At 44.9% G+C, this 17,042-nt stretch overlaps 2 protein-coding genes across 3 annotated transcripts; both read left to right on the forward strand.

Annotated features, from left to right (window-relative positions):
• Positions 1 to 1,059: 1,059 nt before the first annotated feature.
• On the forward strand, positions 1,060 to 4,271 carry LOC307071764 (ras-related protein Rab-33B-like). Its single transcript, XM_079730842.1, has 3 exons — positions 1,060 to 1,340; positions 2,448 to 2,626; positions 3,409 to 4,271. The coding sequence occupies exons 1-3, from the start codon at positions 1,119 to 1,121 to the stop codon at positions 3,755 to 3,757; spliced, it is 750 nt and encodes a 249-aa protein (XP_079586968.1). The 5' UTR covers positions 1,060 to 1,118; the 3' UTR covers positions 3,758 to 4,271.
• A 1,758-nt stretch (positions 4,272 to 6,029) lies between these two features.
• On the forward strand, positions 6,030 to 11,914 carry LOC307070471 (uncharacterized protein). Of its 2 annotated transcripts, none has more exons than XM_079728951.1 (4): positions 6,030 to 6,162; positions 8,464 to 8,561; positions 9,265 to 9,337; positions 10,800 to 11,914. In XM_079728951.1, exons 1-4 carry the CDS (start codon positions 6,090 to 6,092, stop codon positions 11,303 to 11,305), a joined length of 750 nt encoding a protein of 249 aa, XP_079585077.1. In that variant the 5' UTR covers positions 6,030 to 6,089; the 3' UTR covers positions 11,306 to 11,914. The 2 variants fall into 2 exon arrangements, with proteins under 2 accessions (XP_079585077.1, XP_079585078.1); XM_079728952.1 differs by having other exon boundaries at positions 10,803 to 11,914.
• Positions 11,915 to 17,042: the final 5,128 nt, after the last annotated feature.

A 17,042-nucleotide genomic window follows, 5' to 3' on the forward strand; every position in this document is an offset into this window, starting at 1 on the left:
TTCATCTGAACAAATATTTAACAGGAAGCGTTTCGTTCATCATGACTCCAGCAGCCAATGGGAAGAGTGTACATGATGCGCAGGTGTGCGTCTTTTGAGTCTGAATATCAATTAACGATAATTTACGACCAAGTCCTGCCCTACCCACACAACAAAAAGTAGGCTAAAGATGATGACATTGTGAGTCACAGCCATGAAATAAACGCCATGCTACAATACAATTCAAAGTAATATAAGCCTATTTTCCTTAATCTCTTTTGAGACTAACTATTCTCGGGTTAGTTTTTTTTAACTGCTATGGAGATATCTTCTGAGATCATGCTTTCCTGTGACTCCTTTCAAATCCACTTTTTCCTTCTGCAATACATTTTCGATAACCATCCCTGACATGCATGACCTCTTTCCATCTAGAATTGGAACACAATTGTTCATAACCTCCCTATGGCGGCTGGACTTCAGTCCCACAGAGGTTCATCGAATCTCAACATACTAAAGAAACCAGCCTCATCGTCGCTTCAACACCCCCAGTCACCACATATTAACACCTACCAGATATTCCCCAACTAGTTAACTAGGCCTACTGGAAACTTTGATACTGTGGCGTTGTTGGAGGATCAGTTGTGTAAACCATTTCAGAATAAACACATTTTTGGTTCATTTTTTGCGAGCTTTAAGTATGAGTTTTTGATTCATTAGGAGTCATTAACACTGAAGTCAAACCCCCACCAAAATCCAAATGTCTTCTGCTGAATGCAAATTTCAAATATAGGACTTGTAAAATGTAAATATGGGGCTTGTAATGTAAACGTGATGCTTCTCATGTGTCTCATAGGTCGGTGTGACGTGAAAACACCTTGAGGGGTAGACTGTGATGACGTTAAATATTGCACATTAGTCTAAACATATGCATTTAAGTTGGGAGGCAGTGGGAGTCCCCTCCCACTACTAGATCCAGCCCCACCCTCACCACTTGCAATCGTCTCCTTGCAGTCGAGGGACGGAGTGCCAACTCCTCCACAACTTAGTTTTGTCTGCACCTCAGCCAACTCAGCTGGGAAAGAGAAACCGACCACGCTTCAATAGTTATTTTTATCACACACATTTTCGTCTTAAGAAGAATGGAGTCGTCGCTGGAGTTCTCCAACTCGTTCAGCGGCGCGTCCTCGTCGCTGCCCGCCCGCAGCAGGACCTTTAAGGTGATCGTGATCGGGGACTCCGGGGTCGGGAAGACCTGCCTCACGCACCGCTTCTGCGCCGGGGAGTTCCCCTGCCGACCCGACGCCACCATCGGGGTGGACTTCCGAGAGAGGATCGTCGACATCGATGGAGAGAGAGTTAAGGTAAACGAACCAAAAAAGAAACAAACTTGTGATTTGATATGTCACTTAATTTGCAAGGTGCCATGTAAGGCGTAATTTTGCATCCATTGACCTTTCTTGTTTGGTTTACAAGCCTTTACTTTATATTCAAGGTATGCTCTGTGAGAGGGGAAGTAAGTAAGTACATCCTTGGCCAACAGCTGGTTATGTTTTGCAATAGAATGTTAGCCGTAGTTTTGCATACATCCACCTTTTTGGTTGTTTTACAAGCGTTTACTTGGTGTCAAAGTTCACCGTTTGGTCAAAGGGCTCTTCGCCAACAGAGAGTGTGACATTGGTGAGAAGATGCAATAAAATAATCTGAAAACTTTGTATTTATAATTTTCTGGAGGCGATTACTTCGGTGCTCCATACTCGGTGTGTGCAAACAAGCCTTCCCAAAGTGTTGGGCTTTTGATTACTTTTGATTACATAAATAGAGTGCAACTGGAAACGAAAACACGTGGGTGTGCTGTGTATGCATGAGAATGCATAATGGTGCTGTTCTTCACGATGTTTGGTAAAAAGCACATGATGGAGGAAGTAAGTCATACACACAGAGGAAGCACTTTTTTACTTCCAGGTTTACATGGAGGGAAAAGGGGGGGTTGAATTAAAAGGACAATATTGACTCAGATTGACCCAAACGGTTGGTATGTAAATGGAAACCAAGTATTTGTTCATAGTGGGACCCGAGGCCTTGTGCGATACAAAATGTTTTATCCTGGTAGCCTGTATCAATGATCTGGTGGCAGAAAAAACGGCGTTAAACTGTGTGTGTGTGTGTGTGTGTGTGGTGTGTGCGTGCGTGCGTGTGTGTGAGGATTGGTCTGGCCAAGCTTTTGTTTACACGTTTGTGTACAGTCAGCCAACAAACATATTGTACATTGCGTGCCCGTACGGCTATTTAAACGTGTCAAATATATCACTTAAAGGAAAACAGACCTATTCATCATAGAGACCTATGCATATTGACGTGTGTGTTTGTGTTTGTGTGTTTCTGTTTGTGTGTGTGTGTGCACACTATGTGGTTGAGTCCAACATTTAAAAACAAAATCGTCTCATCTTCCCCCCCCCCCCCCCCCACAGCTCCAGATGTGGGACACAGCTGGGCAGGAACGCTTCAGGAAGTCCATGGTGCAGCACTACTACCGGAACGTCCATGCGGTGCTCTTCGTCTACGACGTCACCTACCCGGCCAGCTTCAGCGGCTTGCCCACCTGGGTGGAGGAGTGCCGGCAGAACTCCCTGGGCCAGGACATCCCCAGGTGAGCGTCTGACCTACGCTGCAGTTACGCTGTTGGACTGTTCATTTTACCGCCACCAGGCTGCTGCGGAATGAGATTATATTATGTTCGGCTTGAAAGATGAGTAACGGCAACACACTGAGGCCGGCATGTGGCTCAGGAGGTGGAGCGGGTCGGCTGGTGACCGGAAGGTTGCTGGTTCGATCCCCGGCTCCTCCTAGCTGGGTGTCGAGGTGTCCCCGAGCGAGGCGCCTCAGCATAACTGCTCCCAACGAGCTGGCTGTCGCCTTACATGGCTGACTCCGCCGTCGGTGTGTGTTACTGTGTGCATGAATGGGTGAATGTTAGGCGATATTGTGAAGCGCTTTGAGTGGCCACGGGTTAGAAAACTGGATATAAATGCAGTCCATTTACCATTTATATTTTACCACCACCAGGCAGCTGTGAAGGAGATGACGTTATATTTGACTTGAACTGTAACAAGACAATGAAACGGCAAGACATTTAAATTGACATCAGGGGCATTTAGCAGACGCTTTTATCCAGAACCACTTACAATATGTATCATGTGTCCTTCATGAAATGAATAACCTGTGCAGAGATGAGGAATCTTTTGTGATTTCTTGTAAAACGTCAAAAACATTTTTAATCGGCGATGGGCGGCTGGCCGGTTAACTGTAATGAGAGTCCCGGCTTTCAGTCGTAGTCACTGCGATCCGCCAGGCATCCGGTCGCAGTCACGGTCACCGCAACCCACTCCAACGGACGGACTAACGAATTCTGGGGGCCGCTCTCCTCCCAAGGTTCCTGGTGGGAAGCAAGGTGGACCTGCGTAGGCCGGGGGGGGACAGCCAGGTGAGCCGGGAGCAGGCGCTGAGGTTCTCCCAGACGCACAACATGACTCTGTTCGAGACCTCCGCCAAGAACCCCCAGGCCAGCAGCTGCAGCGCGGGGAGTCGGGGGCGGAGCGGGGCCCCGGAGGAGCCCTACCACCAGGACACGGTGGAGTCCATCGTGACGGCCGTGGCCGCCCGGCTGCGGAGGCACAGGAGGCTGCCGGAACAACTGCACTCCAAGGGAGGGAACAGCTCTTTTAAGATCCCGGCGGACAAGAAACCTCTGGAGAAGGGGCGCTGGGCGTGCACCTGCTGAGAGTGAGAGAGAGTGAGAGTGTGTGTGTGAGAGTGAGTGTGTGTGTGAGAGTGAGTGAGTGTGTGTCTGAAGGAGAGGGAGGGAGTGTGTGTGAAGGAGAGTGAGTGTGTGTGTGTGTGAGTGAGTGAGTGTGTGTGTGTGAAGGAGATTGAATGTGTGTGTGAAGGAGATTGAGTGTGTGTGAGTGTGTGTGAAGGAGAGTGAGTGTGTGTGTGTGAAGGAGAGTGAGTGTGTGTGTGTGAAAGTGAGTGTGTGTGTGAAAGTGAGTGAGAGTGAGTGAGTGTGTGTGTGTGAAGGAGATTGAATGTGTGTGTGAAGGAGATTGAGTGTGTGTGAGTGTGTGTGAAGGAGAGTGAGTGTGTGTGTGTGAAAGTGAGTGTGTGTGTGAGAGTGTGTGAGTGAGTGAGTGAGTGTATGTATGTGTGTGTCTAAGAGTGAGTGAGTGTGCGTCGAAGAATCTTAATTTGTAATGATTTCAAATGAAATGTTGTACTGTGATTTTTAGCTTTTAAATATTGACGTTATTAACTTTTTTATGTTTATTTTTTTCCGTTTTTCCATGCTCTGTGTAAAATAAAATACCATGTATACGTGTATAAAACATATCTCTTCTTCTCCATCATGTCGCTCAATAGCACGACTGCAATAAGTGAGAAATCCAAGGCCCCAGGTTCTATGGCTTTCTGTATGACCCCGATGCGAGCTCCACTAAACACATTCTAACAAATGCAACAGAGCACTTGTTGCTGTGGCTTTTAAAAAGAGCTTCGTACGAGACTGCCGGCTTGTCGGAAACCAACCTCCAACTATCCTATATGTTTGTATATAAGTAAACGTGACGGTTTTACAGAGGATTTCTTACATCCTCCGTCAAAATGTTTGTCATTCAGGGAAAAATAGACAATAAAGGTTTATATTGTTGCAATGCTGCCGAGGCAGAGCATCAACTGACGCTCATTAAGTGAGATGCTTCACATTTCCTCGAGCGCGGAGACGTCAGCCGGCGTCGTAGTCTGAGCGGCCCGCCGGTTCGGTCTGAGCGGAGAGGAGTTCTGCGAAGTCATGCATGCTTGTGCATCGCTGCAGTGGGAGATGCAGACGGTATCACATGTGTTTTCTGTGAGTGTGTCTGTCCGGCGGATGATTAAGGGTGGTCACATGACAACGTCACACTTCCCAATGTGGCACACGATGCCGTGCAGTACGTGACGTGTGTGTGTGTATGTGCACATGTGGTATGAGGCTGCAGTAAGTTAGCACAGGGCCGTCACATTCACCAGCTAACTGGTAAAGTTTTCCTCCCTCCTTCCTTCCTGCTGGTCTTCTTTTTAGAGCAATTGGTCTGCATTTACAAACATGGGTTTTTCCTTTTTAATTTGTGTAATTCTTATTTTAATAAGTAATTATGTGTGTATGTTGGGGGGGGGCGATAAGTAAGTGTGTGTGTGTGTGTGGGGTGTGTGTGTGTGTGTGTGCGCGTGTGTGTTTGTGTGTGTGTGTGTGTGCGTGTGTTTTGGGGGGCGGGACAACTAATCTAGCAAGGAGGCGCTCCCTGGTGTACCTTATTCCTACAGATAGGGGGCGCCAGATATCACAGGATAGAGGGTGTGTGTCTGTAGGTCTGTCTGATAGGCTTACATTAGAATATGAACAGCATTAAAATGGTAAAATGAGCAAATAAGATGTTAAGAAGGTAAAGAAAAGTCTACCATCAACAATCACTAATAATGAAAGAAATGCTAAACATTAAGATTAAAGCCGAAAGGGAAATAACAGTTTAGAAATAGAATCCATATTTGTGTTATTCTTAACCGTTATCTCTCCTTCCACTATTACCTATTTATCTAACATGTAATTAGTATAAAGTGAAATATGAATTGTATTTAACAGACATTGAGTGGCATTTCCATAAAATATAGTAACGTGGGTCTGATGTTGTGATCTGCGTTGCATGCTGCTCTCTGATTGGCTATATAGAGTCACAGGTGCGCCAATTGGGTGTGGAGCCAATGAGGGCACAGTTAGACAAAATACCGACCGAAAATGCAAACAAAAATAAAACATTAACAATACAAACATGAAAAAAACATATATGCACGAAGTATTGAATATATGCATTGTTTTCCAAAAAGTTTTCCTCTTGATTTTGCATCGTTGATAAACTTTTAGTTGTAATGTCTCCTTAGGGGATGGGCAGATGACGTAGGGGCGGAGGGGGGTACATAGGGAGGCATCGTACATTTCGTTCCATTCACTTCACCTCTCACTCAGCGAACCTCCTGCAGCCAGCGACCACGCTTCTCCTCGACTCCACACACTGAACCCAGCAAACATGTTCTGCAGGCGGGCATTGCAGCGATTCGGACCCCTGACGCAAAGGGCAGCCAATCCGTCGGTCAGAAATGGTGAGTAATGCACTGTGCAAAGCTGCCGCTGTTTATTGCGATTGGTTAATTAAGCAGCGTGGAAGATGCAATGGGCAATTGAGCCATGCATTTGGCATATTAATGCTCGTAAATTTCTATCAAATTTGAACGATATATATTTTAAAGTAGACCACTTGGAATTGTTGCAATGTAATTGCTTTACGCGTGTAAAGTGACTGTTTACAACTGAATGTAGATGTTTAGAAGTGGTGCTACGTTCCAACTAAAAGGAGGTGTGTCCTAGCGCTTCGGGAACACCGAGTTCTGCACAAAATGTTTCCAACGCCTGCAGAGTTCAGTTTAATCATTTAAGCATTTCTAATGTGTTTCAGATGAATTCAGTAATTTGGGTTGGGTAATTGAATATTGAGGCCTGGCTTTCTATCTAATGCGACCAATAATCTGAAGTTCAAGTTCTTTGTCTATACAATATAGGCCTCATGCAAAGTAACATTAGGCCTAATGCAAAGAAACGGTAGCCCTAGCCTTTTGGAGGTGAGAGTCAATCCATACATTGAATTTTAAAATGCATTCATGAAAGTGTAGTTTGCAGCCTACAGGGAATATGAAGTGGACTTCACTCCACGTTGCACGTTAACCTGCCCGCACGCTGTCTAGAGGTCGCCCCCCTGTGCCCCCTGCTGTGTGCAAGCTCCTGCCCCCCTGCTGTCTCAGAAGATGGCAACCTATGTGACGTAATTTAACGGGCCCTATAGGTTCTGCTCAGCTGTCTGCGCGCAGTATATCCAGCCGTTGCATAACGCAAGACAAACTGCCTCTTCCAGCTCTGCTCTGGCCCTGCCTCCCAGTCAGTGTTCCTGCGAACTCTTCCACGTACAAACTTTTTTCTTTTTTTACAGCATTTTCTTGTGCGCCACTTGTTGTGGGTAATTTAATTGGTGTATAGTATTGCACACGTCGACTTGTATGCAAAGTGCTGATAATTGGAATTGAGGGCAACCCTTTTGGCAGCCTCTTGTTTAAATTGACTGACAAGCTTTCAAATTCGTTTTTTTTTTTTTTGTTTTGCTCTACGTTAACCTTGTCTCAGGGATTAGATGATTACCCTTTATAAATACTCCACTTGGCCATGGCCGTGGTTACACTGCTGAGTCACAGGAATTAGTACAGTAAACGCATGCAGTGGCTTCTAACGTTGCTCCCTCGGAATCTGTGACACTTGTTCTTTGCATTCCTGGTGACAGAGAAAGAGCAGGTGCTTTACTGGCCTGTACATTGTGTTCTGTCATGCTTTGCATGATAGCATACATGGGGGACACGTGACCTTCTACACGCATAGAACATGCTTAAAAACACCATGTATCTATATTGGACTGACCTGTCAATGTGAGGCAATAAAACAATTATTTGAGCTGCTGTTGAAGCCTAAGACATTATGGTCTGCACATTGCAACTTATGTGCTGTACATGCCAATTACTGCAGGTGTGGGCAGCAGGCTTTGGTGTGACTGTGTTGACCAGTCTAGGTAAACAATCGCGTGGGTTTGGATCTTCCAAGAGATTACACAATGGCGTGGTTGTATTTATGGCGTGCTCCCCATGCACCACTGGCAATCAGATTAAATCTGATCACTCGGCACACAGGCTGCGTGTTGTTTCGTAGCACAACACACGGAACCATGTGGGCCAGCATAAGTCGGTGGAAGCGCCTTCCTCTCACCTTCACCTGGTTCGTGTTTGGTCTCAAAGTGCAGCATGCCTTGTCTGTAGTGCAGGGGTTCAGTTACTTAAACCTGTGGAAGTCAAGCCCTGCCACTAATGATGGATAGTTCTTGTTTTGAGACGTGTAGGTCTAAATAGCTCACATCAGGAAGTGTGCGTGTTTGTGTTTCTGCGTGTGTTTACATGGGGTGGAGGGAGGATATAATTGGGGACAATTCTGTGTTGTGCTTGGCTGCTCGCAAATCTTTCCGTCTCCTGTGTGTCCAACAAGAGGGCACTGTAAGAGGATTATGGGATGGGGGCTGTGTTGACTCCGAAGCGATGCACTCTCATTTTGTTATGTATACCAAGGTCTGACCATGGGAACTGAAATGTAAAGGACAGGTTTCTGATGGTCCATAAATCTAGCATCACATATTTTTGCTTTGAATTCCAAAATACTAAAATGTGTCTGAAATCGCTACCTTGGAAGAATCCATTTGAAGAATCCATCCATTCAACTGTTCATCCATGACAGAACAGATTGTGTCAGGAATGCTAATCCTTGTAATGTGTTCATATTAATCATCTAATTCTTGATCTTATCTCTCCTCTCAGCGGTTCCCGTGCGACACATGGCCTTCGGCATCCCCGGCTCGTCCAACATGGCGTACTTTGTCATGTGTGGAGGCGGCCTCACAGCGGCCATGGTCTATGTAAGCATCACATCAGTTCTGCTAAAACTCCATCACCTAGTTGCGAGTAGTGTTTCTAAATGAGTCTGTTTTGGTATGCAAACTTTTTCCGGCTCATGTATAATTATGAAGAATAGGTTTGAATTATGCACACAAACCCAAGGTGCTGTCTAACTAGTGTAATGGTGTTAATGTGTTGTGCAAACATGAATCTTGTCGCCTTTCTCTCATGCTCTAGTGCCGTTAAAGTGAATCCAAGGTCCATCAATCGTGGCCTAAACATTCATAGAACGCTCGGTTCAATTTGATTCCTGTTGGTCACCATCTGACGTTTACATGTGCTGTTAGGGTTGTCTATACATTAGATAAAGTTGGCATAAGGGTCACACAAAAATTATAATAGGTTGGTATGACTGATCACCCTTGATGAGTGTCAACAATGACCTTTTTGTAAAATGGTTCTAGTTTCCCTAAACCCAAGCATGTCCTGCTCCCAGTAAACGACACTTTGAGCAGGGCTCGACCAACATGAAGCGTTTATTAGCCATCTCTCTCTCTCTACAGCCTTTGAGTTTTGCTCAAGCTTGTCTGGTGAGAATAACTAGTTACGTCATCGGGCAGACATTTGAGCAGCATGTGCTTCAATGCTTGCTTGGTGATCTTACCTATTGTAGTGTTTGAATGTGAGATGTAAATAATAGTATGTATCTGTGCACCTGAACAGGCCTACAAGACAGTGAACGGAGACAGCGAGAGGTACAACGACAGACTGGCAGAGATTGCCGCCCCAAAAGAAGGTGAGTGAACAGTCATCAATCTCTTGGTCATATTTTGGTGAGGTAAGCTTTTTGTTACGTTCTGAACCAAATCTCACCAATGTTTGACGCAATAATATCCAGTCGTACTTTGTATTGAAAAGGAACAAAAAAATAAGCATGAAAGGGCTATCTCTCTTCCATGTTTACTCTACGTGCTGTAGGAACCCAATTGGCATGCAGCACAAAAGCTTCTTATCAGAGATGCGTGTGACGAAATTGTATTAAAGAGTTTCCAACATTTCGAAAAACTTGCGGGTGAAAAGAATCCCCTAAAATGGTTTGAGACCGATGAGGTGCTCATCTCTCACGCGCTGGCAGGTTAAACCGCCCACATACCGGGCTTGCTAGACTGGGCACCTTGAATAGATTAGTCTGGCCTGTCTGATCTGCTCTGCATCAGCCGTCTGTTTGTCAATGGACTCAGTCTGGGGCCGCAGGGAGACTGGCTCTGTGCCCCGACCAGCTAAGTAGTTGTGGGCCCGACACACTCTAAAATAGCTGGGAGACTGGTTGAACTGGTCAAAATTAGAGCTGAAATCCCCTATTGACTTAAATTCAAGCTTTTGAAGCCACAGGAGTTACTTGTGTAGGTTGCAAGTTAACTTGCCATTATGATGGTGACCCTCAAGGTATACTTTGTGACAAATAAAGAAACTTTATAAAAATGTAAAATTAGTTGAATACTGCAATGTGAATTCAGTCTCAAACATTCTTTTTTTTCTATCCCACTCAGTTGACTTTTAATCTATGAGTTCAAGCTTGCGTCTCACTTTAATTGAATATTTCAGTTGAACATGATGGAGACTGGTTGTAGTTCCACCTGCTGCCTTCACTTTCAATCATTTTTCATACTTTATTACGTGACCCGCTTATTTTGGCTTCGGTCAAGGCAAATTAGCTTCACTTAAGCTGAGAGTTAACAGTTTAAACTGTTTAATTCTCTCAATCAGTAATGATCCGTTGCGGCTTAGTAGTTGAGAGGATTATCATTTGACCCTCAGTGTTTGATCCTTGTCACCCTTAGGCGATTAGTATGCATGGTGACTGACTGCAACGTGTTGGTTTATGTCAAGTCAACGAAAGCAAATTTTCCAGACGCTAGCAACCTGTTGCTGACGCTAAAGTTCTTGGCCGTTGTCAGTACAACATTCCCATAAGCAAAGATCTGTTAGGTGGAACTTTGCTACTGGAATAAAGTAATGTGTCTTTAATTTAATGTGCTAATTAGTTTGGCTAGTGCCTCCAAAGTTTACAAAATGGTTTCATAAAAATATAGATCCATATCGATCGTTAATGCTAGCGACTAACAAAACTCTTAGATATTTGATATATTTGGATTATACCTAGCGGGGTTTCAATGGCTCAATTGATACAAAATCAGAGGGTTAACTTTCCGAAATACCCAGTTCCTCATCTCGCCACTTGTTTTCTCCTTCCTTAGCAGCTCCAGAGGCTGAGCCCACACCAGTAGCTCCAGAACCCGCCGTCGAGGCCGTCGCAGTAGAGGCCGTGGCCGTCGAGGCCGTCGCCGTCGAGGCTGAACCCGCAGCAGTGGAAGAGGCGGTGCCCGCCGCCGTCGAGGTGGTAGTGGAGGCTCCAGCGGCCGAGGCTGTGTCGGAGACCGCCGCCGAACCCGCCCTGGAGGTCGTTGCCGTTGAGGCCGTCGCCGTGGAGGAGGCCATTCCTGAAGCAGCCGCTGTCGTTGAAGAGGTAGCGCCGGCGGAGTCGGTCGTGGAGTCCGCTGAGCCCGCGGTGGAAGAGGCCGCCCCCGCCGCCACAGAGGTGGCTGACTCGGTCGAGGTCGTCGCAGAGGCAGCTCCGGTGGCAGTGGAGGAGGCGGCCGCCCCAGTGGAGAGTGAGGGTACAGTGGTAGTAGAGGACACCCCTAGCCCTGTTGAGGTCGCCCCCGAGGCCGAAGCCGCCGCTACCGTCGTAGCAGCAGCCTAAAGCTCTGGCCTCCCCCAGTAGTGCTGTAGTTAGCTGTGCTGTGTTTTCCTAAACTCTCTTCCCAACAAAGATGGAGTGGGGAGGGGAGTCCCAAGAGCAAGGGGCAACTTGTAGTCACGCACGCCGAAATGCATGCCCGCTGCTGAGATTCTGTCTGGTAAAAGGGCCATTTGAATGCCTCACTCTCGAACATCTTTTAAAAAGATGGTTTCAAGTACTTTACTGATTTAAGTCTGTGCCTTACTATGGGCCGAGGACGAAGGCCTACTACCCCCTGTTGTCTTTGAAGTTGTTGGGAGTTGTGAGTTATGTTCCTTTGCAATAGGAGTCTTAAGCCAACCCAAATGCCAGTTCCTAGTGTTATCTGAACTGGTTCACTGATGGGAGGGTGTAAAACTTCGTTTTAGATGATATTTCATTGTTCATAAATGTGTATTCCTGAGTCATGTTTAACTTGCAATTAGTTCAACGTCTGTCAGTTATTCTGTTTGAATAGCAATCACATTTTCTAGAATGATTCACTCCAATTTGAATATGATTGTTCATTTCATTAATCATCCAGCATCATCACCCCTCATTCTCAATCTTCGTTGCATTTTTGTACTTGGAACTTTGACATGCTAAGTGGATGATGAGGAAGTTATTCAATAAAGAATTGCAAATAATTGTGGTCTTAAATTGCTTAGTTTCAAATTGGTTTAACCTCTTTCTGATCACCTAATGCCTTCCCTTAAAATCCAAGTTTGAGGTTTTCATCAACTCTTTTGAAATCGTCAACCTGGGATTTGATTTAGATTTTTGCAAACGACGGCATGGGAATTCTAAAATGTATGCATTATACTTCTGGATTTTGGAGCTTTGTGTTCTGCTTGTTGTGCCTCAATTATACATACGCATAATGGCTCAATTAACTTAAGTAATACAGATGCCACCATGTTATGCCTGTACATTAAGCAATAATTGACTTTTTTTCATATATACAAGGCCCTAAACCACATGAATTTCTGTTGCATAAACTGACAGCCATTTTAGGTCAGACAGGCTTTGTCTGAGGTTGTGTAGGGTTAAATTGCAGCATTGCACTTTAAATCATGCCAGTCAATTTCAGACGGGCATTCCTCCCTTTCTCCTCCCCCAGGCTTCCTCCCAGGTCTTATCACTGCTGTGAGGGCCTGGGCCGGCTCTACAGCTGAGATCGCGGCCGCTTCTGTGGCTGAGAAAAGCGCCGTGGATGTTCTCCGGCCCGTGCAAGAAAACAATCGGGTCCTACAGGCATCAAAAGTCCTTGTAGAACAGCAGGAAGTAGATGCTGAAGGTGCTCTTAACGTTGAGATGCCTGCCGACGCAACTGGTCTCTCGGGAGTTGCAGGAACTCCCTATGCGGAGGAGGTGAGACCCGAGGAGGTTACAGCGCCAACGGTGGAGGAGGCGGTGGTATCGGAATCTGAAGCCCCTTCAGAGGAGGAGGCTCCGGCGGGGAAGGAGTCTCAGCCAGAAGAAACAGACGAGGCTGAAGAGCCCGCTGTCGAGGAGGCCCTGGACCTCGTAGCATCCTCTCAGGGAGAGGCCGGAACTCTGGCCGGGGACGAAGCTCCAGCAGTCCCCGAAAAGGAGGCCCCTAGGGAGGAGGGGCCCGACGAGACGGGAGCGTTGGGAGAGGAGTCTGCGCTGATCGGGGAGGCGACGGGCCACCCGGCAGAGGCAGACTCCGGATCCGATGTGGAGATTATTCAAGCTGTTGTTGAGCCACTGTTGACATCGGAGGCCCCAGTGAAGGATGCCGGGCATTGCGTATCCTGCCACGCTTCTGATAACGCCGGAGAGGGAGTGGCGCCACCTGCTGGGTTTGAAATAGAAGTGCAGCAAGTGGTCGACGGTGACAGTGGGGAATCCATGGATTTAGCAGAAGCTACTGAGGGAGTGTCTGCTGTGGACGGACAACGTAAGATGGACACACATATGTTGCACACATGGTTTTCTGTGATGATAGGAAGCCTTTTTGGGCACCTTCGTATACAACCTGATGCATTCACATTCGGAGACAAATCCAAGTGATTGGACCATTTTCCTCAATCACCTATCACATTATGCGCATTGGTTATAACACATTAAAGAGTTCCAAAGTTTTTATAAATAACAAGTCGGTTGTAGGACTCAAGTCGAAATAGTTTAGGGGGACAGAGACTTTAATATGAATTAAATGGAGCAGAAAAAATGATTACACATGTCTTATAAAGATCCACTCATTGTCAAATGTTCACGGTATCTAACATTAGCCCTTCATTGGTATAATTGATTATCCCACCTATCCTTCTCTTGTGTTTTGCAGTGGCTGAGAGTTTGACGTTGGTGTCAGCCGAGTCGTGAGAGCAGGGGGGTGAAGTTATCTCCCCTGACCGGTCCTCTTTCCATGATGGGTCCAGCTTGGTGGAAAAACTGAGATATGCTTCTTTAGTTATCGTCTGCCTCATAGCATAATTGCCGAAGTCATATTAAGGCCACATTGTGATATTTAACCGAGCTCTACCATGGACCTATAAAGAAACGCTACTCTCCTAATGCTGTCGATTCCCTGTGCCTCATTGGCTATATCCTAAGCCAATCAGAGCGCTTTTTACATTCCATATTCACTATCTGCCTAAGTCATTGACTTGGGCATTTTTGACACTAAATACAACATTAACCTTAAAATCTGACTTAGGAATTATGCTATGAGGCTAAGGACATAAGGTTGAATGGTATCCTTACTTTCCTCATGCTGGCCCTGTTGTGTTGATGGGAGGGCATCTTGTTATGGTTTTACCACATCTTCAACATGTTAACACATTAACACATATTTTTGTGATAGATTGAATATTATATAATGCAGTTTATTTTCAAAAGTAGACGTTGGTGTCAGGTCAAAAAGTGTTACATTTCGATTCATATTCTAAGAAATAAGAAATTGAAGGTAATTTATATATATATTTATCATATAAATACAATGTATATATCCAAATACAGTATATGTTTATTATTGTATTATTTATTATAGATTTGTTTTTCGTTAATATTACATTGTGAAATATATGCCTAATAGCTTGGCGTCACATATGTTTGTGTTGAATAATATACTTTTATATATTTGAAGTAATCGAATAGACCTATTAAATGTCAAGGATGAATCTGAATTTCATTACTAATGCAGTCATCTTAACTTCTTTGGATTGAGGTCTATAGGACCATGGCCTATATTTTTGTATATAATTTGGGAAGGTTTAATAAACAATACCATTGTGAAATTAAATGTGAGATATAACGTCACCTCCTTCGTTTAATCTTTCATACCAATGACAATCTCAAGGGCAGGCCTACGTAGAATCAAATTATATGAAATATTTGATATGAAAGGTTTATGAAGCAGATATAAATGGATCAAAGAAACGAGAGAGGACACGTTAAGATACAAAGGTTAAGGAATTGCATCCTAGATTCATAGATGTCGTTTTCAATTGGTGGACTATTGATTGACAAACAATAAGCCATTACCGGAACCACAAAGTCATTTACATTCAGGGCATTTAGCAGACGCTTTTATCAGAAGCGACTTAGAATAAATTTATTCGTCAAAATAATTAAGATTAACGTGTCCATCATTTTCCATGCATGTCCACTGAGAACAACGGGAATCAATGATGGAAATATAGCAGGAAACCGTGTTACAAAGAAACGTCTACAACGCGCTAGAGACGTGGGGGCCCAGGGTACTATAATAAAGACCTTATAATGACTTGTGCGTGGTGACGTCACGACTGTCGCTCACCGGGATGAGCGTGTCACTGATCACTGACTGCAGTGACCTGGATCGATCATCTCTCACCAGAGGACCTCCTCCTCCCCCGCCTCAAACGTGCATACTTTACATGCTGAGGGGGTTAGTGATACCGTTTCAACCACAGCCTTCCTCCTCGTTGTTGTAAAGTCCTTCCAGGGCACTCCCTAGGAGGCGATGTCGCGGTCTTTATACTCAGAGATCACCCTGGTGTGGACGATTCGGTTCGATTCCCGGTGGCTAGGCTAGCTCCTGACAGCTCAAGGGTTGAACCTCGACGACCTCGGAGATTAAAAGTTTGAAGCGCTGAGACTCCAGAGTAAAAGGGATTTTCAAAGTAAAAGGCGAGGGTGAGTTCACGCATCACTACACACCATAGTTCAACCCGTCACTAGCTCCGTCTGTTCTGCCTGTAATATATAAAATGTCGATAATATATCGATTCCTGCCCTGGTAAGGCTTAGGCTACGTTAATGTCCCCAGTCCACTCTGTCGCTTAAACCAGGGTTCCCAACCCGCGGTCCGCGGACCGGAGTCCGTTAGACTCGTTAGAACCGGGCCTTGAAATATTTCTAGAAAAGCAAAAAATAAATAATAATAATTTGTGTTTGCACTACTTTTGTGTTTATTTAGGTTTCAGGTGACTTTTCTTGTGTTTCTCTTACAAACCGTATTTGTTTTTATGTTATTGGATTGTTGAAGGGAGCCTGAGAATTAAGCATTTCATTGCTGTTGCTTTAATTGTTGTGAATAGGAAAAATAAACCATCTTAGTAAACAGCATGATGCATCTTAAAATGAAGGCATTAAAACTGACTATCGGTCCTCCAAATTTGTTTATGAATATGCTGGTCCATATAACAAAAAAGGTTGGGACCCCATGGTTTAAACTGTAGTTGATCTGAGTCCATGCGGTGAGTGACATGTTTGCTCTGTGTGTTGACCCAGAGATGTGTGTGTGTGTTTGCGTGGTTTATTTATTTATTACTGTGTCACTGTCCTCTGACTTTCAGTACGATGTTCATCTCATTGGTTTGCTACCGATTGTTTGACCTGATGTCCAAAGTGTTTAACATAATGTGGTTTAAACACATATTCCACACTTTCCTAGCGCAGGACCCCTGCAGTCAGACCTTTATTCTGTTTATAATGGACCTTTGATCTTCAAACGGGCCAGAGGAGCCAGTCTGGACACAATGAGGTGACTTTGTAGAAGCCAAGCCAAAATAAAACAGTGACTGAGCAGTTGAGTACAACCTTAGTTGCAGCAGTTCAATCCAAAGACCATGAATGTTGGTTAAAGTGCTTGAAGTTATGCTGACACACATGACAGAGTTTTCTTGTGGGGACAATGTTTGTTACAGAATAAGCCTGACATTTTGCCATTCAAAACCGTGTCCGAGCATGACTGTGGGTGACTGTGAGGCCTTTGTTATAGTCGTTCTGCTTTTCTCAGCTCACGTTATAAGCAAGGAGTGGTAAAGTGACTCCTATGATTCACTATGTTATATTTGATTAGAACCTTTGCTATATTGCACGTTTGTTTGTGTGGTTACAAGCTAGTACTTGGGATGGAAAGGGAAGGTGTGTGTGTGTGTGTGTGTGTGTGTGTGTGTGTGTGTGTGTGTGTGTGTGTGTGTGTGTGTGTGTGTGTGTGTGTGTTCCACTAATATTATTAAGGTGGGTCAAAGTAAATTACTCTTAAATTCACATTTGGGATTCTTTTAATAGCAACTTGCCAGTGAAATTGAGCAGTGAGCGTTGAAGCCAAATGCCACATGTTGGTGAATCTTTAAGTATGTTAATATGTGATGTTGGTTGTTTCATTACTATTGGTCGAGCCAAACGGTAGGGCGGGACAACAGTCCTCAGTCTCTTGAAACAAAAGCTCTGTTGTCAAATGAACATGTGATTTGGTGTGGGTGTG

This window comes from Pollachius pollachius (assembly GCF_949987615.1).
Source record: "Pollachius pollachius genome assembly, chromosome: 2".
NCBI classification, from domain to species: domain Eukaryota; kingdom Metazoa; phylum Chordata; class Actinopteri; order Gadiformes; family Gadidae; genus Pollachius; species Pollachius pollachius.